The sequence below is a fragment of the Denticeps clupeoides genome, chromosome 4 (assembly GCF_900700375.1).
Source record: "Denticeps clupeoides chromosome 4, fDenClu1.1, whole genome shotgun sequence".
In the NCBI taxonomy this organism is placed as follows: Eukaryota; Metazoa; Chordata; class Actinopteri; order Clupeiformes; family Denticipitidae; genus Denticeps; species Denticeps clupeoides.
In genome coordinates this window covers 34,947,156-34,971,180 of record NC_041710.1, presented here as the reverse complement: position 1 = coordinate 34,971,180, position 24,025 = coordinate 34,947,156, and the positions used below count along the sequence as shown (strand labels likewise).

General features: G+C 41.7%; 1 protein-coding gene across 2 annotated transcripts in view; it reads right to left on the bottom strand.

Moving 5' to 3' along the window:
• The window catches only part of cdk14 (cyclin dependent kinase 14), a 65,664-nt gene extending 42,275 nt beyond the window's left edge, over nt 1-23,389 (bottom strand). The window contains exons 1-7 of one of the 2 annotated variants that reach the window (XM_028976627.1): nt 23,253-23,389; nt 13,758-14,003; nt 9,985-10,065; nt 8,781-8,875; nt 7,268-7,347; nt 1,964-2,058; nt 102-164 (exon numbers count right to left, since the gene is read on the bottom strand). In XM_028976627.1, the coding sequence (XP_028832460.1) occupies nt 102-164; nt 1,964-2,058; nt 7,268-7,347; nt 8,781-8,875; nt 9,985-10,065; nt 13,758-13,988 (645 nt within the window). In that variant the 5' untranslated portion in view covers nt 13,989-14,003; nt 23,253-23,389. The remainder of the gene's footprint in view (nt 1-101; nt 165-1,963; nt 2,059-7,267; nt 7,348-8,780; nt 8,876-9,984; nt 10,066-13,757; nt 14,004-23,252) is intronic. The other variant, XM_028976628.1, reaches the window with a different exon arrangement.
• Nucleotides 23,390-24,025: the final 636 nt, after the last annotated feature.

Genomic DNA, 24,025 nt, shown 5'->3' with positions numbered 1-24,025 from the left:
TTAAGGGGAATGACTGAAACGGAAATGACTATCTTAATCATAAATATATATTAATTTATATTCAGTATCACTGGTAATTTTGAGGTATTTAGCTCACCTACCTTGACATTGTCTGGCTGGAGACCTCCCGGATGCTTGTCCATATACTGGCACAGGTCTTTGTGCTGTAAACAGAGAAAATGGAGAAATAGAAATTTAAATGAAAACAAAAACTAACCTTACAATGTATAAGGAAAAGACTCCCAAGTCCTCTCAAAATGCAAGATGCAGTAAACAGCCAGAAATATAATCAATAAAACTTTAAAATGTTTAAATGTTAAAAGGAATGAAGTTACCCTACCCCAATGTCTACAGCAGCCAAAAAAAAGTTGCTTCATCCCTGGTGCTACTAGAGTCACAAGAATTTAGTCCCTATTGAGCAACTTAACATGGTCGCACAAAATGGCAGGTCGTGTGAAGAAGGATCCACACGCTGTGTAAATAAAAAGTGCTCATGCTAAGGAGCCCATACTGGGACACTAACCAGAGGAGGAGAGACCTCAGGGCAAACACACCAACATGGGGAGAGCAAGCAAACTCTTGCAAATACAACAAAAGCTGGACCAGGGATTCAACAGGGAGGCCATATCACTAAATGCCATGCCACTCAATTTCTCAACTTATGCATTAAATATAAGAAAACAACCTCAAATGTCATTTGGATCCCTTTCCCCCAATAAATTCAGCTGTATGACAATAAAATACATAACCAACTTAAATGTTTCACTCTTTGTTATATTGCAGCCATTTGATAAGATTGTTTAATTAATGTATATACAGCACCCCATATTGACAGAAATACACCCTTTGCTATGACACTCACATATTTAACTCGGGTGCTGTCCATTTCTTCCGATCATCCTTGAGCTGGTTCTACACCTTTGTTTGAGTCCAACTGTGTTTGATTATATTGATCATGCTGTGGGGGTGTTATGCAGCTACAGAGAATGGACGATGGGTTGCAATCAAGAGCTATTTGAAAGTACAGGGATATCCTGGACAAAAACCTTCTCCAGCGTGCTCAGAACCTCAGACTGGGCTTAAGGTTTACCTTCCAACAAAACAATGACCCTAAGGACACAGATAATGTAGCTTCACAACAACTCAGTGACTGAGTTACCTCTGGCCCAGCTTGTAGCAGCTTTCCCAAAAAAACTTTTAACCGATTACCCTTAGTGAGCAGTAGGCAGCCATGAAAAGCAACCAGGGAGCAGTGTGTGGGGACGATACCTTGATCAAAGGGACCTCATTGGTACCTTGGCAGTTCGGGATTTGATTTTGATTGTAGGTCCGCTTCCTTAGCCACTAGGCCACCACTGCCCACAGGCTCGTCTGGGAGTCACACACTCAGACTGTCCACGGCAGTGACATGTGCGAGAGGCAAGACCCGACAACAACTGATGGAAGCATTGGTTTTACTGCTGACGATACTTGAAGAGCTTGTGAAGTTTTTTCAGCCATTATTGGGCCATGTTCACATCTCTGGTCTCTTTATAGATGCCAGGGAGACCAAACGCGAATCTTCTTGCAAACTGTGCCTGTCTGTTTTTACTAAAATTGTCTCTCATACATATTTAGAGGTTGTCATTTAAAATTTAGAAAAGAAGGCAAATAAAGTAAAAACGAATTCATTAGAAGGCATATCATAACGTGAATCGAATGACTCATAGTGACTGTGCTGACATGTAGCCGAACCAACAGAATAATGATCTGGGTTCTTATGAAACCTGCCCACTAGTACACCCATGATATTGTGAGCTTATTGAGGTGTTGAAATGAAATACATGACATATATATACAAAGATATCTGAAAATGAGCTTCATAAAAACAAGGAAATATGACACTGGACCAGCCATGTGATTGATTTAGTGCATATATTGATTTATAGGCACTCATGAGCATATGGAACCAGCAGCTACTCACCACATACTCAAAAACCAGGGTGAGAGTTTCCTTGGTATGGATGATGTCATGAAGCAGCACAATGTTGGCGTGCTTCAGGCCCTTCAGCAGTGATGCTGAACAGAGAGACACAGAGTAGACAGATAAAGAAAGATTAATTGAAGCATTAAAAAGCACCCCTCCTAAGAAAATCAGAGATAGAGGAGCACATCCTGAACTAACACTTAAGTCCATAAATATTGAGTAAACCCAATATTTTTGGCTGTATACTTTTTGGCTCTTTTTGCTTTAATATAAATCTTAGGGGTCTCCTTATACTGTACCTGAAGTCTCTTTCCGGAATTCAACCGTGATACAGAATTACAGCCACTTTCTGAGATTTCCCCAGGATGTGCCATTTAGCTGTGTGTACCTTTAAATGCAAATGAGGTGGAGAGAGGCGGGATGTGGTGGAGAGTGGCCTATAAAAGTGAGTGGGCATTCACAGAAATAACATCAGCAACACTTTCTTTTTGGAGAAAACACGTCAAAGTCTGATGGAATGTTGATGGACCTAATAAAATACATTTGTGCTTATTTGTTTTTGCGTTTAATCACAGAGCAACTGCAATGCTTCGCAGGTTTTCAAGCCATGATGGTCAGTGGAGTTTCTTTTTTAGGGGAGGGCAAACAAAGCATGACAAAAGGGAAGTAACCTTTCCCCTTATGATGACATAAGGGGAGACATTCCAGATTCGACCATCTGAGCTACTGCTCTCTGAACGGCAAAGCAGAATGGCTAAAGCACTCTTTTATACATATTGCCGATTCTAGCCACTGCAGGCCATCAACCTCATTTTCATCCTTGTTGTCTTCCTCTGCTTATCTAGGTCCAGGTTGCAGGAGCAGCATCCAAAGTAGGGAATCCCAGACAACCCTCTTCCCAGCCACCTCCACCAGCTCCTCCGGCAGGACCCCAAGGCGTTCCCAGACCAGACTGGATATATAATTTCTCCAGCGTGTCCTAGGTCGACTTGACTGTGAACCTACCAAGCAAGAGCTGAAGGTCAGAGCCTGATGAAGCTAGGAGGACTACATCATCTGCAAAAAGCAGCGACGAGATTCTCCTGCCACCAAACCTGACACCATATAGGTTATGAACAGAACCGGTTACAAAGGGCAGCCCTGGCGGAGTCCAACCCTCACCAGGAACAGGTCCGACTTACTGCCGACTATGCGGACCAAACTCACGCTCCTCTTGTACAGGGACTGAATGGCCTTTAACAAAAGCTCATCCACCCCATAATCCTGGAGCGCCCCCCATAGGATGCCCTGGGGACATGCAAAATGCATGTGGATTGGTTGGGCAAACTCCCATGCCCCCTCCATCACCCCAGCAAGGGTAAAGAGCTGGTCCACAGTTCCATGGCCAGGACGAAAACCACATTGCTCCTCCTCAATCTGAGATTCAACTTACGACCGGACCCTTCTCTGCAGTACCCTGGAGTAGACCTTTCCAGGGAGGCTGAGGAGTGTGATCCCCTTATAGTTGGAACTGTGGGGACCACCACCCCAGTCTGCAACTCCATTGGAACTGCCCCCAATGTCCACGCAATGTTGCAGATGTCTGCCAGGTCTACGTGGCATCTTCCCCTGCCACCTGTTCAAATTCATCACCAGGTGGTGATCAGTTGACAGCACCTCTCCCTTCCTCATCCGAGTGTCCAAAACATATGGTCGCAGGTCAAAGTAATCATTGACCTACAACCTAGGCTGCCCTGGTAACGATGAGAATCCTTATGTTCAAACATGGTGTTCGTTATGGCCAATGATCATGTTTTCATTTTAAGGTTCGAGCTTGAGACTCCTCACTTCCACAATCAAGTGAAAGTCAAGTGATTGTCATTGTGATACACAGCACACGGTGTACACAATTAAATGTGTCCTCTGCTTTTAACCCATCACCCTTGGTGATCACCCTTGGACGGTGCTTTGCTCAGTGGCACCACAGTGGCACCTTGGCGGATCGGGATTCAAACGGGCAACCTTCTGATTACAGAACCAACTCCCTTAACCACTAGGCCACCACTGCCCCACCATGACACTGAATTTTACTTGCCATTGGATCGGAAAGGAATGGTATCGCACACCACTAAATGAAAGCTCTAGTAATTACTAACTTGATTCTAATATGATATTTGTAAAATAATTTTTAAACACATGCTCGATTGGATATCAGCTCTGGGTACAACATTTTCAAGTGATTAGTAAGTTCAAATAGATTCACAGCACAGTTACATAATTACAGCATTTATCAGACGCCTTTATCCAGAGCGACTTACAATCAGTAGTTACAGGGACAGTCCCCCCCTCTGGAGACTCAGGGTTAAGTGTCTTGCCTGGGTCTTCTGGTTCATAGGTGAGTGTGTTAGCCACTAGGCTACTACCACCCACGTTCAAGTAGTGTGGACTGCCCTCTGTAAAAGAGTTTAGTATCTCTGTATTTGGAATTAGATTTTGGTGATGAACTCTGTAACTCGGATATTTCAAAGCTTCCACATGAGAAAGCTACACTGAACATTTCATTTACAGCACAGTTCAAGTGTTGGACATGTTTCAAGAGGCAAGCGCTGATCTTTCATGGTTGCCCACTGCTCGCTCAGGATGTTAAATGCAGAGGACACATTTCATTGCTATCACAATGGCAATTACTTTCACTTTTCAGTGGTGGAACAAACTTACTACTGACATCAGTCAAGTGAGTCCCATCTTGAAGACTCAATTTTTAAAAAAGACTAAATAAACAACTTCATTGCAGGTAATTTTAGTTTGTCTCAACTCTATTTTAAGTTTTAATAGAGCTTATGATGTTATTTAACTTTAAGCATCATTTTACTTTCATGGCTGCCCACTGCTCACCAAGGGTGATTGGTTAAAAGCAGAGGACACATTTTGTTGTGTGCAGCGTGTGCTGTGCTGTGTTTCACAATCACTTCACTTTCATTAACATTTACTGTGAGTAGTACTAACAAACATGGGAAGTTGTTTTATATTATTCAGCATTGACTACATTATTTTCATAAAATAAGTATAAGTATGTACATACAAGCCATACAAACATCCTCTAATTAAGAATTACATACCCAAAAGTATATCTCAGCAACTACACTATATTAGTACAATTATAGTTTTTAAGAATTATTATATTATTATTATAAGTAGTCCTGGAAAAAAATGCCTCCCCTGCTGATTTTGTAAGTGTGCCCACTAAAAATGAACAGGTTCAGTCGTAGGTTGAAATAATATATTAAAAAAGTGATTAATTAAATAAGTACTTGATCCCTTTGCAAAATGTGTTTTAGTACATGTGACAAAGCCTTTATTAACAATCACAGAGGTCAGATGTTTCTGACCTTGGGGGATTTTTTGTCCCACCCCCTTTTGCAGATCCTCTCTAAGTCATTAATGTTTTGTGTTCCTGATGTTTGGAATTTTGAACCTTCAGCTCCCTCCAGATGTGCTATGGGATTAAGGTCTGGAGACTGACTAGTGCTTCAAGACCTCTATATCGTTCTTGAGCTGTTCTTTTTTGCCTTGACTGTGTGTATTGGATCATTGTCATACTGGAATACCCACTCACAACCCATTTTTAATGCCCTGGCTGAGGGAAGGAGATTCTCACCCACGATTCAATGGTACATGGCCTAATCCATCATTGATGTGGTGCAGTTGTTCTGTCCCGCATCAATGTTGTACATAGGCAGCATTCCTCCTCCTCCAAACACCGAGTTGAGTTGATGTCAAAGAGCTCGGTTTTGGTTTCATCTGACACTCTCACTCAGTTCTCTCTGTGGCAAACTTCAAACAGGCCTGTACATGGGCTTTCTTGAGCAGGGGGATTTTGTGGGCTGCAGGATTTCAGTGCTTCATGGCGTAGTGTGTTACCAACTGTTTTTCTGGGTCCTGACTGCCTTGAGGTCATTGACAAGTTGTTCCTGAGTAGTTGTTGGCTGGTTCCAAATTGTTCTCATTATGTCATCACGTGAGCTCAGGGGGACGCACTCGCAGACATGCTTGGAGCGGGGGGGACAAGTCGTGACGGGGAGTGGGCACTGGAGGAGGATGACCGGAGGCGCTTGGCCTGAGGAAGGGAGGCAGAAGGTGAGTCGGAACATGAGTGGAACAGAAGACACGCCACAGCGTGGCAGGAGGGGAACTGCAGCAGGAGCAGCGGAGAAGGAGGCGAGGAGGCTGGGCTGGCCAGGGGCAGAGGAGAACAGGAAGACGGCTGGCTTGAAGATGGTCCGGGAGCGTGGGTCGGCTGGAGGGGCATTTTGGGTGGCACAGGCGGGCGCTGTTGCTTGGCTCTGGGTGGCAGGAGGATTCGCATGCATTGCAAAAGGGGGCAGGCAAACTCAAGGTCAAGGGCAAGCAAAGGTCGTGTTCAAAAAGCAGGATCAAAGGTGCTACAAAGAAGGCTAGCATCTCTGAGAATAAATGTTGCCAAAGTGCGGGCACCGTCCCACCTGGCCACCTGACTTTTTATGCTGGATGCTGACCCCCCTCACTTCCGCTTCCAGGTCGCTGTCTCCCTGGCTGCTCTTGCTCCCACCGGGAGGCTGGAGGTGGTACGTTGGCCTTGACACATTATCATATAAGTCCAAGAGATGGACCAAGGGAGACTGGTAGTTGTTTTATGGTTCTTTAATCTGTGAATAATCACACCAACCATTGTCACCTTCACACCCTTGGCAATGGTCTTGTAGCCCATTCCAGCCTTGTGTAAATTCACCATCCAAATTCACCATCCCTGACATCCTTGAAAAGCTCTTTGGTCTTGGCCATAGTGCAGAGTTTGGACAAGTAGGTAACATGCTGAGAAGCTCCCAATGTCGGCTCTTTACTTGTATAAAATGCATCTGGGGAATCTTTTTGGTTGGTAGGGGAAATACCTTTTTCATTCATAAAAATGTGTCTCTCATTGTTCAAATTAACTTACCATTGAAATTATAGACTTACAAAACTTACAAAATCAGCAGGGGTTTAAAAAAAACAGCATATATGCAATCAACATATTAGTTAATTAATGAACACAGACGAGGAATTATTTTGATCTGAATGTGCCGCAAAGCTAAAAAAAATCCATTACAATCATAACCGCCACCAAAATATTGCTAAAAAAGAAAACAGGGAGATAATAGAGGACCAATATTTAGGTGGACTTTCCAAACTATCAATTTGGGAACATTTTTGCACAATTTTTTATGCTTCAGGTTTATTTGGACCCCATGCACTGTATGTATATAAAAATACAATAACATTATTTGGTAACACACCAGTGCTCACCTTCTCTGATAGCTGTGAAGGGGGTGCCCTCCTCTTCCTGTAAGCGGATGACTTTCAGTGCCACCAGTTTCCCATTCACTCTGCCAGCCGAAGCACAGATGATGTAAAGGTTATTATAGAGCACAGTTGTTAGAGCAGCAGTTATGGAGAACTGTATTTGCTGCGTTTTAGTCAACAAATGCAATTTGGAATGGGTGGTATGATATGTGGGTGGCATTAAATAAAATCACCCAATCCAAACTTGTTTTAGTAAGCACATAGGGAGAATAATAAAGGAAAATACAAACAATTTCATTTTTATAAAAAACATACAGTGGGGGAAATAAATATGTGATACACTGCCAATTTGTCAAGTATTTCCACTTACAAAGAATGTTGAGATCTGTCATTTTTCATTGTAGGTACACCTCAACTAGGGATAAAGCCGAAAATAAATGAAGAAAATCACATTTAATTATTATTTAATACATTTGATACAATAGAAACAATTACTGTCACAGCTGGCTGCAGCTGGGGCCACAGCCTGCACCAATCCAAATATGTTGTAGTTGTGTTGAATCAATGTTGGGTCAATTTATGGTTTTACTTTAAACCCTGAGCCCAATTCACAGATCCCTGCTTGAAAATCGCATACCCAAAAGTATGTCAGCAACTACACTATATTAGTATAATTGTAGATTTTTTTAGATTATCTTATAAAAGTAGTCATGGAATAAAGGACCTTCATCTCCCTCCAGATTTTCTATGGGATTAAGGTCTGGAGATTAACTAGCCCATAACTAGCTTCTTCATAGTGTAGTGTTTTAATAACAGTTTTTTTTTCTTGGTCCCAACTGCCTTGAGATCATTTACAAGTTTTCTGTAGTTCTGGGCTGGTTCCAAATGATTCTCATTATCATTACAAGTACACAAGGTGAGATCTTGCATGAAGCTCCAGACGAAGGGAAATCGGCAGTTCCTCTAAGGTTCTTTTATTTAGCAAATAATCGCACCAACCATTGTCACCTTCTCGCCCAACTGCTTGACAATGACCTTGTACCCCATTTTGCCTACTAAGCAACTGTACCAGGCTAATAGGTCCACAAGGTCAGAATTCTTGCAGGTTGGTAGGTGATCAAAATACATGCAATAAAATACTAAATTATTATTTAAAATAGTAATAAACAGAGCTGTAAAAATGACAGATCTCTCTATTCTTTGTAAATCAGCAGTGCATGAAGTACTTATTTTCCATGTTATTTTATTCAATTTTCCTGTCTTTAATTTGTAAAAGGTAATCATCTGTCATTCAACCAGCATTCAAAATATTTACAAGTTTAACAGAGCAGCCTTAGTGAGATAAGACCGGAAGAAACAGTCTGAAATAAACTATATTACAAGGTGTGGTAAAAAAAAAAAAGTGAATAGAATAATTTCAGTCTGCTGTTTACTCACACATCAATTTAACGGTGACTCAAATATTATTAAATTTAACAAAAACAAATAATTAATTAATTGAACAATCCACACTCACTTGCTCTTTCCTTTGTACACAGTAGCATAGGAACCCTCTCCCAATTTCTCCAGCTTCTCATACGAGTCAGCCTTTCCAAACTTAGGGCTTGTTGGCTGCAATAGAGAGAAGTGGTTGTAATAGAAGTGGTATAAAATGTGTGCTGTAGAATAGAGCCAAAATAGAGTAGACTTCATCACAAAGCACTTTGTGATTTAAGCAGTGGTGGCCTGACGGGTTAAGGAAGTTTGAATCCTGGACGGCCAAGGTGCCACTGAGCAAAGTACTTTCCCCACACACTGCCCCCGGGTCATGGCTGCCCACTGCTCACTAAGGGTGATGGGATAAAAGCAGAGGACACATTTCGTTGTGTGCACCGTGTGCAGTTCTGCAGTGTTTCACAATGACAATAACTTCACTTTCACTTCGTCAAACAAAATAGCATAAAATAAAACAATAGTGATTTTTGTGGTTGCACATTTCTGCATGGTTCTGAACACATTCTGAACAAAACTGATCAAAGAGTTTAAATGAACATTTCTACCAAATCTGCTAAAATTATTGCAAGGAATTCAATTACTCAAGGTTAGTATTCACAGTTCCACATTAATGCAGCTGTGCCAACTGCTTCTTCTTATGGAGTCCTGACCAATCCAGCCTAAAAGGTTTCTGCTTGGATTGATCAGGAGTCCATAATCAGGTGCCATAACAGCAGCTGTGTGTGCCCAGCAGCTCGTAGACAAGGTAGCTGGTGTGAATGTGAGTGTGAATGAAAAAGTGTTCATTTTTCTTTTTGTTATTGTTTGTGGTTGTTTTAGAACTGTAAATAAACTTAAATATTAAAATTCCAGAAAGACAGTTTAATGGCCCTGTCAATCAAGTCAAGTCAAAACTTAAATTCTAAAGCACTTTAACAGCAGTTCCGCTGCACCAAAAACTGCTGTACAGGCATAAAAGGACACCCAGGAATACATAAGAAGAAACTAATTTTATGTTGAGTGGTAGCTGGTTCCACAGGCAGAGCGCAGCAATTGCGAAGGCTCTGTCACCTTTCTGCTTAAGGCGAGATCAGGGGATGTGGAAAAGGGCGTTGGTGCTTGAGCTTAAAGATGTAGGAGTTGGCTGAAAATGAACAAGATCTGTTATGTAGGGTGAGGCCTGTCCTTTTAGGGCTTTAAAAACCACCAATAAGATTTTAAATTGAATTCGAAAATGAACCGCCAACCAGTGCAGTGATGTGTTCTCTCTTTTTAGTACTCCTCAGCAAGCGCGCTGCAGCATTCTGGACCAGCTGAAGCCGTGATATCTGTGATTGTGGGAGACCAAAAGAGAGAGTGTTGCAATAGTCAAGCCGTGCATGATTTTGGCCATCTCAAAGTCATTAAAAATGTAAAAAGGGCTTAACTTTAGCTAAAAGTCTCAGATGATAAAAGCTTGACTTGACTACAGAACTTATCTGCTTGTCCATTTTAAAACCACCATCCATGATTACACCCAGGTTCCATACCGAGGACTTAGAGTAGGATTCTAGGAAACTGAGGTCCAATTTAGGGCAATAGCTGGTTGCATTGGGCTTAAAACGTAACACATCTATTTTACTTTCATTAAAATGTAAAAAGTCCAGAAGTTCTATGATTATCAGCCGCAATAGACTGACTCATCAAAGGATGGCTTGGGAGCCACCCCTAAGGTCAACCTATCCAGAACGCTCACAGAAACTGAGCAAAGTTACCCACAATTTGAGAAGGAGCTGTTTGCCATAGTTTTTGTTGCAAAGAAATTCAATAACACATTTGTATCAGTATTTAAATCCAGGCTAAAAACCTACTTATACATTCTAATCTTTAACAACACTCCGCTCCCCATTAATAACGCTGCAGTAGTTGGTGCAGCCAGAAATGGCTACTTCTCAGACTCAGTGCTACAAGCTGTGCTGGAGTGGCCAAAGACGAAACACAGCCAAGACCACAGCATACACAACTATTGGCCAATATATCACAACATCACCACACAGAATGGAGTTCTTCGTTGGCCTGGAATGGTTCATCAATGAATTCAAAGAGCAAAGGCTAATGCAAGAAGAGTTCTTTATCGGGCCTAGAATAACACGTGACATTGAGATGATGTTGGAGAAGTGTCTGCCATATGCCTTAAACGATAATGAGAAGTGTGCGAAATGTTAGCAAATGTAGCCACAGCATCAGAAAGAGCCACTCATGACCCATGATGTTCCTGAACTGCCATGGATGAAAGTTAGAACAGACATCTTTGAGTTGAGAGATCAGTCGTACCTTCTGAGAGTTGATTACCTATCCAAGCATCCAAAAGTGTTAAATATACCTGATAAGTCAGCACTCGTTGCGAGACATGAAATTCTTAAAGAGATGTACCATTAGCCAGCTATCAGATGAGGTCATTCACAGCAGCATGGGATTTCAAAATAACAGGATACCCACAGTCAAATGGTCTAACAATAAAGACAGTAAAACACGCGTGGAAAAAAGCAATGCTGTCATAACATAGGTAATGCAACTAACTATGCAGCCTATAATCTCACATTTAGGTAAGTCAATAAAGAAAGTTGTAACTGCTAGTAATATTTTGTTGCTTGGGCAATAATAATAATCCATACAAAAACTGTAATGTTTCTCAAACTTTGAGTGCTAGGGCCAGTTTCAGTAGGGTCTTATGCAACATAGGTGCTTGGGCCCTAATAATGGAAAGAAATTGAACAGGGTGGTGAGGCTCAAGATGTTAAGCTCTTGAGAGCATGTTTTGCATAGTACACATTTATGCAAGCCACATATAAAACTACTACTATCTAATGACTGTGTTCCATACAGCTGTAAGCACAGCAGGACAAAAATAAATGGATTAAGGGCAATTCAGGACCCCCACCTTAACACGACAACATATCTTTGTCAACACTGGTCTGATGCCAGGCAAAGGAGTCAACCAATAAGTAGCATTAAGTCAAAAGTAATATTAAAAACATGTAATAACTTTACTCAGTAAAATACTGAGATGTTTATGGGCTGATCATGGAATCTCACTGTGAAACTCTTTCACTCCATCATGGTCTGCTGCTGTTATTGCTGATGTCTCATTCGATTTGCATGTAGATAGCATTCCTATCACTATGGTTGTATTCTTTCACCTTAGGAATATTGCAAAGATAGGAAATATGATCTCAATTTAATCAAGGTTAGATTACTGCAATGCATTGCTGTCTGGATGTTGTAATATGTGCATGAGAAAACTCCAGCTACTTCAGAAGGCTGCAGGGTTCAAACTAAAACCAGAAAATCACATTCCCCCGATCTTACAATCACTGCACTGACTATCCATTAAATTTAAAAATTGACTACAAAATCCTACTTTTGACCTATAAGGCTATAAATGGTCTCGCTCCACTGTACCTGAGTGTGCACCGTGAGCTGTGCTGCTGTGTATCACAAGTGACAATCACTTCACTTTACACAGAGTCACTACTGGTACCCAAGGTACAGAAGGTCACAGCTGGGAGCAGATCTTTCTCCTATAGAGCTCCGCTGCTGTAGAATGGCATGCCAGACAGTGTTCGAGACTCAGAGTCAGTCTCAGTGTTTAAATCTAAACTGAAAACACATCTGTTTTCTCTGGCCTTCTGTTAAAGTCCCAGACACAGTGTCAATTATTAAGTCCACTCTATTGCACAGTCACCCTGTTAAACACAGACAGTGTTAAATTCACTTTAGTTCGACTGTCCTAGTTAGGATACTGGGCCGCTATTACACACATGTACCACTATAAACACATATTTCTGTACAGTTTGTAATGTACAATTACAATTTCTTGTACAATGCCATTGCTGCTTCTGTCTGTTCTCTCCATGCACTGAATCAAGTGCCCAGACCACCTCCAGTCCAATGAAGAAACCACCAGAGGGATCCTGGTCCTTTGGCAATGAACTTCTGATGAGATGACTTAGCCTGAAACGAACCAGAGGGTTACCACAGCACCACCACCGTACCGACTAAAGCTTCAGGGATCTTCAAATGGACCAGTAGCATTATAATGGACATGCCATGTACACCATGACACTAGACTAAACAACTAATCTGCACTGTTCAGTACCTCTGAACATGGACAGATGCTCTATACTACACCTTTTCTACTTTTCCACCACTGCAACTGGACACCACTTGCAGGCTCACTCTACCCTGGAAGGGGGTCCCTCTCTGTATCATTCCTTCCCAAGGTATCTTCTTTTTTTTCCTCTCTGTCCTAGAGTTTTTTGTTTTTGTGGAGTGTCAACTTTAGAGTCCATTGAGACATATTGTATGTGATTATGGCTTATATAAGAAATTAATGATGTTGTTGTCTGCATTGACTACATCATTGATACTAACCGATGAGGGTCTGGTGTGCAGGGTGATCTATTAGAGACATTGGAGACAAAAGGAAAAAAAGAAGCTTCTCATGTCCACAAATAAAAGTATGAACTGAATTGCTTCATTTGGCTACATATGACTGTATTCTGACAATGCACACAGAGGACAACAACAAATAATTACTCTCCATCATATAGAACACATACATATAACCAAGAGGTACTGAACAGTGCATAGTAGGTTTTAGTCCAGTGTCATGGTGTACATGGCATGTCCATTATAATGCTACTGGTCCATTTGAAGATGCCTGAAGCTTTAGTTGTTACGGAAGTGGTGGCTGTGGTGACTCGTTTCATGCTAAGTCATCTCATCAGAACCTCATTGCCAAGGACCAGGATCCCTCTGGTGGTTTCTTCATTGGACTGGAGGTGGTCTGGGTGCTTGATTCAGTGCCATGGAGAGAATAGACAGAAGCAGCAATGGCATTGTACAACTGGTAAATGCTGATAAATGCTGTAAATGTAAACATACACATTTTCACACATTTATGTCAACAATCATAAGCCAACTGAGTACAAAGATAACATATTTCTCTAACTTGTACACACACACACTGAACACTCACAGAGCTGGGGCTGGAGTGGCGTCGCAGCTTGGGTGACTCTTTCCCTGACAGCGAGCTCTTGGTGGTGATACAGGCATTGTTCTCAGAATGGACCCTCTTCACCTGGCTGGCTGGCTTTTCAAATTGTTCAAAGCCACTTTGGGTCCGCTGCACACGTGCCTTCATCTCCTCAGGAATGGTGTCCAGGGTCTTGATGACAGAGTCTGTTCCCTGGCAGCTTTGTGTGGACATCTTGGTGACACATATCTGTCAACACGGAGAGGAAAGCGAGCAAAAAGATTTAACCTGAAAATCGGTCCTGTCTTTACACACGTCCCCCCCATCTCTCCACACTTCATGCCACTGACTTGGTTAGGTAGGATAAGTAAGTCCTTATCTCATTAATGTTCTGAACAGTCAAAACCTTTTCACAGTGTTGCATGCTGAAATAAATAAATTGCCCATGTCCACACACACACACAGACACACACACAGTAAATACAAAGTGCCTACCCCTACTGTCTCTTTATAATGGCCAGGCAGCACAAAGCACGCAGGCAGCGTGTCATGTCAGTCGCAGACCTCCGATTAATTATTCAAGAGCTGTCCAGGCTTTGCGGAACCTTGTGCTGAGCTCACTGGAGAAATGCATGTCTAATTATCTCAGTGTGCAGCGGCCAGGTGGAGTCACTTCACCATGCCAGCTACCTTTCAGAGGCTGTGTTTCTTACAGGAAAGAGGAGTTCCCAGGATAGAATTCAGCTCACAGGCACTGCTCGCAACAGAGCATGACAGATGGGTGCTGCTCTCACTCTTCATTTTCAAAATGAAATATTTGCCCCCTAAGTTGCAGACCTTCATCCAGGTTACTATCACACTGGAGAATGTAGAGGATTAAATGGACTGTCTGGTAAATGAATCAAAGAGCAAACAAATAAATGAACAGTTGTTGTAATATACATGATGTTTGAACATGTAACACTTTTTCCTCAGCTACAGAGCTTGTTAATCGCAGCTCACTGAAACCAAATGGTCTGCATCTCAAGCACGGCTCATATTAAAGACTCTGGGTAAAATACAAGGAGACAAGACTGCTGAACACACACACAGTGCAAATACACACACTTGCACAAGTTCACACAGACATATTGTATATTCTTTCTTTACAAAAATTGAATCTGTTCATTGATTTTTTATTAATTGTAATGTTTCATTAATGTTCTTTGTTGAAATAAAAGGAAAACTATCCACTATTCTATTTAAACCAAAAGAGCCTGAAGCAGAAGAAAACTAAGCACAAAAGCTACTTGCCATCTCAGACATCCATGCCTATGTCACACATACATACCCTGCCATTGGTAATACCTTTTGTACCCAAACCTTGATCATAGGACCCCGACCACTACCGGACCAAGCAATCAGATTAACAATTGGCACTTTAATTCAAGTGATTATTGGACCATTTTTTTACCATTATGGGACTACCCTCTTGGTACAGAGTACAGCATAATCCAATGACTCCCACTGTGAATGCATGTATGCAGACAAAGAAAGGAAAAACTGCAACTACATTTCATTTGTACAAATAAATAGTGTGACTCTGAGATAAAAAAATTTTTTATAGCAACCCTTATAAGATGTCTTCAGACAATACAGCACTACTCAAATGCCACTTTACTCCTCTCTTACATTAAACACACATTTTACGACAGGACATTGGTAACAGAAAATGATCAGTCTTTATATAAACTCAAAATATGATATGTAACACGAACGACAACAAACATGAAATAGTCAGAGCGGTAGCTCCGCCTCCTTCCTTCTCACAAAGAATACTGGGAAATGCACTCTTAAACACAGTCATATTAACAGATGACTACACAGCTGCTAATAATGCATAATAATAAACAGCCATACAGTTACAACATTCACTGCATTAGAAGCCCCTCCTACCAGGATGTCATTGTTGGCTGTAAGTTCACCAATAAACACAGCACTATCCTGCCTTTTACAAAAATCTTTACAGTTTTCCTTCATCTGCAACATGAAACAAAGCAGCAGATTCTGGATAATCATGGATTCCCTGGGATTCCATATGTGAAATCATATGTATATCCTTATGTATATTAAATTATAAATTATTATGCGTCGCGTAGCATCGGCCACATACAAAGTTCGTTCAAGGTAGCCGTCATTGGACCCCTGTTAAAATCCTGATCATGATCGCTTTTGAGTTATAGACCGATATACAACCTCCTGTTTATACAGAAAATGTTGAAAAAGTTGTAGCCCAGCAGCTGTGCGCGTACCTAGACAGGTGCACTATTAATCATGCTATTCTCCTTGACAGTGGTGAAATTTATGTCTTGACAGGTGATTCATCTTCACATAGTAAAGTATAGTTTGGTGTTCCACAGGGTTCCGTCTCAGGTCCGTTGCTATTTTTCTTATATATGTTACCTTTAGGTCACGTCATTTGCAAACACGGTAACACACAGTTGTATTTATCATTAATGCCAGACAAGAGGCAGCAGCTGAACAGAATAAAGAATTGTCTGAAGGACATCAGACAGTGGACACTCACTTTCTTCTGTTAAACCCTGAGAAAACAGAACCTCTTGTACTTTGGCCTCAAGCAGCCAGACCTAAGCTGTCTGACTACATCATTACTTTGGATAGCTTTTCTTCCTCAACAAGTATTGAAGTAAAGGTTTTGTACAATCCGACCCCTACAACAAATACAGAATGCAGCAGCACGACTGATCTTCAACCTTCCCAAATTCTCCCACTCCACCCCTCTGCTACGTTCCCTCCACTGGCTCCCAGTAGCTGCACGCATCAGGTTCTAAATACTGATGCTGGCCTACAAAGCCAAACATGGAGTAGCACCATCCTACCTAACATCCCTTATTACACCTCGCACTGCACCTCATATTCTCCGATCCTCCAGTACTGCTCGACTGGTCCCTCCATCTCTGATGGTAAAAGGAAGACGCTCATTTAGACCCTTCTCCGTCTTGGCCCCTTGGTGGTGGAATGAACTCAGTCACTCTTTATGAACTCCTTCCTCTTTAGAGAATATTTAGATGAACTTGTAACCTTCTTCTTGTCTGACTTCTGTATAGAAACTAGAACAGAGTGAATAAAAAGATTGTATTCATAGTTGGGGGTCCTAGTGAACCAGAATCGATCACTTCATTAATTGTAACATGGAAGCATGTTGTAAGTCGCTCTGGATAAGGGCGTCTGCCAAATGCCTTAAATGTAAATAATTTAGGTGTCATCATTGATGCAGGTCTCTCATTTGATTTGCACATAGATAATATCACTAGGATAGCATTCTTTCATCTTAGAAATATTGCAAAAAGAAGAAATATGATCTCAATGCACGGTGGAGAAATGTTGGTCCGTACCTTTATCACAAGGTTAGATTACTGCAATGCACTACTGTCTAGGTGTAGGTAAACTAAAATTTGACACTGCACTGGCTATGCATCATGTATAGGATTGGCTACAAAATCCTACTTTTGACCTATAAAGCTCTAAATGTCTCACTTCAAAGTACCTGAGTGGATTCTTAGTTATTTACAACCCACCACGTCCCAAGCATTTGAAGGGTATAGGGTCACTACTGGTACCCAAAGTACAGAAAGTCATAGCTGGAACTCTGCAGATGTGGAAAAGCTTGCCGGTCAGTCTTCAGGCCTCAGACACAGTCTCAATGTTTAAATCTAAACTGAAAACACATCTGTTGACTTAAGCCTTCTGTTAAAATCCCAAAGTGTCAATTACTAACTTAATTTTACAATCACCTAGTCAAGCAAAGACAGTGCTAAATTCATCTTAGTTAGGCTGTCCTAGTTACGGAACCAGGCCACTGTTGCACAAATATACCACTATAGCCACATATTTCTGTCCCAGTTGTAGAATGCCCCCGTCTGTCGCTGCATTTCTTTGTTCTCTCCAAGGCAGAGTCCAATGAAGAAACCTCCAGATGAGTCCTAGTCCCTAGAAATGAATTGCTAACGAGACGACTTAGCATGAAACGTACCAGAGGGTCACCACAGCCATCACCATCGTAACAGATAAAGCTTTGAATGGACCAGTAGCATTATAAGACATGCAATGTACACCATGACACGACTAAAACCTACTCTGCACTGTCCAGTACCTCCAAACATGGACAGATGCTCTACACTACACTTTGGACTTTTCCACCTCTACGACTGTAGTACTTCTTTAAAAATCATCACAAGCCCTACACTGACACCAATTGCAGGCCCACTCTACCCTGAAAGGGGGTCCCTCTCTGTATCTTACCATTTTACTTGCTCTGCTGTTTTCCTGTGACAGCCTCTTATTTCCGCCCATCTTCAATGGGCCAATTATTTTGCTGCCTCTATTTTGTGTGTGAGAGCAACAGAAAAGAGGTGAACTAACTGTAATTTCTTCTGAACTATAAGCAGGTTTTACATTGAAGTTCAAAATCCGGTATCTGAAAATCAAGTCCATCCTATTTAACAGACGGCTCCCTCTCTACGTAACCAGTCTATGGTTTAGGTCTGAAAAGCAAAGAGGTACCACACAACATCCAATGATATTAGAGGAAAAATCTGCTGGCTCCTCCGCCTTTAGTCAAGGATGAATCAAATGCAAAGTTTTAATGAAAATTCTTTGAGATGAGCATAATTCAGTCTTTCCTTTTTATTGGCTTGCATTTTCAAAACAAAACATATATGAAATGGCTGCCAAATAAATTTGTTTCAATACCAAAGCAGTTTCTTCGACATGATGACATCCAAATCTCACCAAACAGAGAAAGGTTTGAGAACAACAGCTGTAGATTTAACCCACTATTACATCCTGCTGTGTCTGTTAAATGATTACATTACTTAATATTATGAAGTTGTTAATATAAGTGCATTTTTCTTATTATAGACATTTTCCAACACTATTGTATCGTTGGTTGAAGTGTGCTATAGTATTGAATTGCAGCAATAATGCAATTTCAAGGAAATGGTATTCCCTGATGGCAGGGAAATAACCAGATATCAATACAATCAAGTATCCATGGGATGTGCTTGAAAACTGTATATGCAGATACAACAGCATACCTTCCGAGTTGTTATATTCATGGAATGCTTTGGAAAGTTCATGGGTAAATGTTGCCTGTAAAACATGGATGGAATGAACTCTATCAACATTATATCAACAATGTGATGTATACTTACTGTATTATCAGCTCACCCTCAACTTCAGAAGAAGAGAAGTGTTTTGGATATGGTTTCTTAAAATTGTAAATTGATATGCAAAAGGACCATTTTCATCTTGAATATTTTCAAAAATGCACAACAGCACAACTTCTCTCCATTATGCTTCATATAAAAAGTGGTTAGAGGCTTCAATGTCAACTGGCCAATAAACCTTTATTTTCTAAAAGGTAAAAGAATGGTGAGGTAAGCATTCAAAAGCCCAATCCAAGGCTGTTAAAACTTACTAAAAGTGGGTTTCAACCAAATCTGACCTGACGCAAGTCCGACCCGACAAGTACAAAAATATATATTTGTATAAAAATCTGGCAGTGAGTTCTAGCATTAAAAAGTAACACATTTTTAGGCAAAGTAGCTTAGAATGTTCAAATATTTTAAAAAAATGTGTATGAAGTGGCCCTGTCTCCGTCTTCATTAGCGGAGCTCACGTTTGCCACACCTGGGTTTGTTGCTGCTATCAGTTTTCATGTTCTTGCCCACTAGTTTCAACTATGCCTCATTGCAGGTTGCAAAACATCAGACCCCACCCATGGCCAGCCCCGCCCTCTAGTTCTCGATTGGTCAGATCCCTCTCTCATATCAATGATTTGTTGATCATTTCTCCACTTACTTTTGCGTTGTTGTGTTCCGTGAAGGTCTTTTAATTTTGATTTGCACATAAACATTTTTATATATTTTTATGTTCTAACCACCATTACTTTGCTCTCTTTTATTGTAATGTTGATCTAATGTGGATCATCAAACTTGCTTTATCGATGATCAGTTACATGTTTTATCTCACTTCATAATGCTGTAATAACATCCACTATATTCTAATGATTTTTATCCCAATTTATAAGGAAATGTTTAATTGTATTACATGGGCGTTACAGCTGGAGCCCCTGAAGTTTGCCTACAGGGCAAACATTTCAGTGGATGATACAGTGAATTTGGGGCTACAACACCAACACCAATTTCCCAAATCTCCTCTCCACCAAACTCTCCCAGCTAAACATGTAACTGCAACCTGTCAGTGGATCACCAGCTTCCAGACAGCAAGTGAGGTTAAGGGAGATCAATTCTGAAACAGTACTGGTGCCCCTCACAGATGTGTCCTGTCCCCACTGCTCTCCTCCCTTTCAACCAATGATTGCACCTCCAGTAGCTCAGCTGACAACACCATCATCATTGAGCTCATTTAAGATGGTGATGACTCTGTAAACTGACAGGAAGTTGAGAGGCTCAACCTGGAGCTGAACAAGCTTAAGACCGTAGAGATGGACTTTAGCAGACGTCCCTCAACACTGCTAACCATCACAATATCAGACAGACCTTCAAGTTCATGGGTACCACTATCTCCAGGATCTGAAGTGGGAGACCAACCTCACCTCCATTCATAAAAAGACCCAGTAGAGGATGTACATCCTAAGACAACTGAAGTCCAGTCTTCCACAGGGGCTGCTGAACTAGTTCTACACTGCAGTCATTGAGTCTGTCCTATGCTCCTCCATAACATTTACATTTATGGCATTTATCAGACGCCCTTATCCAGAGTGACTTACAATCAGCAGTTACAGGGACAGTCCCCCTGGAGCAATTTAGGGTTAAGTGTCTTGCTCAGGGACACAATGGTAGTAAGCGGGATTTGAACCTGGGTCTTCTGGTTCATAGGCGAGTGTGTTACCCACTAGGCTACTACCACCCCATAAGAGTCTGATATGGAGTAGCTACTAAACAGGACAGGAAGGGACTGTAACAGACTGTACAGACAGCTGTATGGAGTAGCCCTGGACTCCATCTAGGACCTGTTCTTCTCAAGAACCAGGAAAAGAGCAGGGAAGATCATCACATATCCCTCACACCCTGAACACAGACTTTGTGTTCTGGCAGAAGATAGAAGTCTTTAGACTAGGACCTGTCACAGGTGTCACATAGCATGTTGAAACCCAATCAGATTGGCGCCAGTTTCGTCACCCTATCCACGTTCGTCAACATGGCAATGACTCGGCCCACCTCAGCTCTCTACATCTCCAGTCAGCACGATCCTTTCTCCTGCTTTCCCTGTTTGTGCTGTTTGCTATGTGAGCGTCAACCTCTTTGGGGGTTGCAGTTTACACTGAACATGCTCGCAGAGTAAACGGTGGAGACTCACCCACCACTTTGCGTCATCTTGTCATTTGGTTCAAGAGAAAGAGAAACATCACAGAACAAAAACAACCCAACGGAGAACAGGGCAGCTTTATACACTCGTACACGAATCCGGATCTGGAGTAGCCCTTTCCGGACCCGATCCTGACATTGTACATTCATACCTTTAATTCCAAAAAGGGAAAGCCATGTCTGTATTTCCACTGTAAAAATGCTATTTTTGAACTTGCAATGGTTGTGTCTCTCTTACACGTGTGTGAAAAACCCGCCCACCTCTGCCTCTGGTTGGCTTACCATGAAGTATAACTCAACCTTAGACAATCATCATCACTTCTGTGACTGCCTCTTTGCCGCTCCATGTTGCTGTGAGCCTGGTCAGATGGAATGGTGGAACCAGTAATGGTGTTGAAACCTTGAAAACAGTCATTTATTCAGGAATCCGTTGACGTTCCACTTTTTCTTATTTCAACACCATTATTTCCATCACGTTTGTGATCACCAAACAGTATGTCTAAGTGTACTCAAGGATGGTAAGCATCATGCCTAGTAGATTCACAGATGACCTACAGTCAGGTTTGTGAAACATGGGCCTAGAGGTACAAGTCGAGTCTAACCAAGAGTCTTTGTACACACAGCATATATGAAGGCATTTTAACTTGAAATATATTCACTATTGCTGTCAAACGATTTTTTTATCAGATTAATTACAGGGTTGCTGTGGATTGGCCTTGCAGTTAAGGAAGTGGCCCTGTAATCAGAAGGTTGCTGGTTTGAGTCCTGACCCGCCAAGGGTGATGCTGAAGTGCCACTGAGCAAAGCACCATCCACACACTGCTCCCCGGGCACCTGTCATGTCTGTCCACTGCTCATCATGGGTGAGGGGTTAAAGGCAGACACATTTCGTTGTATCAGCGTGTTATGTGCTTGCTGTGTATCACAAAGACAATCACTTCACTTTCACTTTCATTAACCAGAAGACCCAGGTTCAAATCCCACTTACTACCATTGTGTCCCTGCGCAAGACACTTAACCCTGGGGGACTGTCCCTGTAACTACTGATTGTAAGGCGCTCTAAATAAGGGCGTCTAATAAATGCCTTAAATGTAATGTAAATTAATGTATTTTCTAGACCTCTGGGTAGTAATGCCTTAATGTATTTGAAGCTTGAAATCAAATTTCATAGTTAAGGAAAATTGAAGGGAAGCCGTCAAACAAAAATATAATCCAAAAGTCATATTTTGGCTGTACTCAAGCTCAGTATAAAACATTTGGGCCTTAATTAGCAGTATTTTTCTATCACAATTGGTGAGGCACTTCACTATCATTTATCAAAACTCTAATCCAAGATATCATATTTATGAACAGTCTACATAAATAAATATAATCTGTAAAATCACAAAAAACGGGTCCATAAATCTATATGCATCCTCTGACAGGGTCCAGATCTCAAAATTCCAGTTATGCCTCAGAAGTCGAGCTGCCTGCTGCTTCTTCTGTCATCTGTCCCCAAGGCAGCTTTCCCCAGGCAGTGTGGCACACTGGTGTCTGGTTCCACAGTGGCTCAGTGACCCAATAGAGATTGGCGAAGCGTTAGCACACACATATACACACACACACACACACACACACACAAAAAAAAAACGATCTGCCTTGCCACTCCCTCCAGGGCAGGAAACTGAGCATACGCAAAGTCAAGATGAATGAGAACATGACAAAAAAAGAGAGAGGAGGCAGATGCAAAATAGCGTAACAAAAGCAAGCATTTAGGCAGATAACGTTTCATAAAATAAACAGAAGAAATGGAGAGAGATGCTCTCAGATTCTGATGAGTCCACTACATGCAATTCCATCCCTTCCAAAGCAAACAATTGTGATGACAGTAGCAGCATCTCAGCCTGCACACACACCAACATACATATGACTTATACCATGATGCTATCATTACAAACACAGATTGCTCGAGTGTATGGGTGCATGAGCATGTATTGTAGAAATGGCTGTCTCTGCTTATCTACCAACCATACGCGGCCTGGTCCTGAGCGGGAGGCACAGGGAGAGAGGGAAAGATGAACTCGATAGGACAGGAGAGGAGATGACAGCTGAAATGCGGTGTTCTTACCTTAATGCAGTCACCGTTAGCAGGAAGCAGCTAACCCAGATGGCCCTCCAGTGCATGCAACTCTAACTCAGACCACATCCCTCGCTATCCCTCCCCCTCTCTCACTTTCCCTCTATCGCTGCCTTAGCAGGCTCAGGATGGGAAGACTGTACTAAATCCAGGCAGACACTGGAGGGGAGGCTGAGGGATAGACGTGTCACACACACGTCAGATATTCAGATATTGTGCGGGTGGGGATGATGTGTTACGAGGGGTGAAGTGGGTTCATGAAGAAAAGGAACCATGAGGAGCAGAGTCAGAGCTCTGGTGAGCCCAGTATGGAAGGAGAAGAGCAGGAGCAACCCTGCCAGTATAGATGGTCTGTGCTGGAGGAATTTAGGGAAGCAGCTACAGACAGCAATAGGGCCCATGCCTGCCTGGGTGTGTGTGTGTGTGTGAGATTATCAACAGCGTCAGCCCCGCTTTCACTGTATACTTAGCAAATCTCTGTGCTTCGCTCCCCTTCTGTGAAATATGAGCTATTGGACTGCTGTGCACTCACTAATGCAGCTAAGACTGATGCAGGAAATCCCCACACCCCAACATCCTGAGCCCCGCTCAGAGCCATAGGAGCTAACCAATGATTGGAATCATGTTACTTAATTTTTTAATTGTATACATGGTGCAAGCAGTGATATTGATAGACATTGACATTCATAGGTATTTATTGAAAAATATATATTTGTATAAAAAAAATGTTCATTAGAACACAACAAATAATTTTACATCTTATG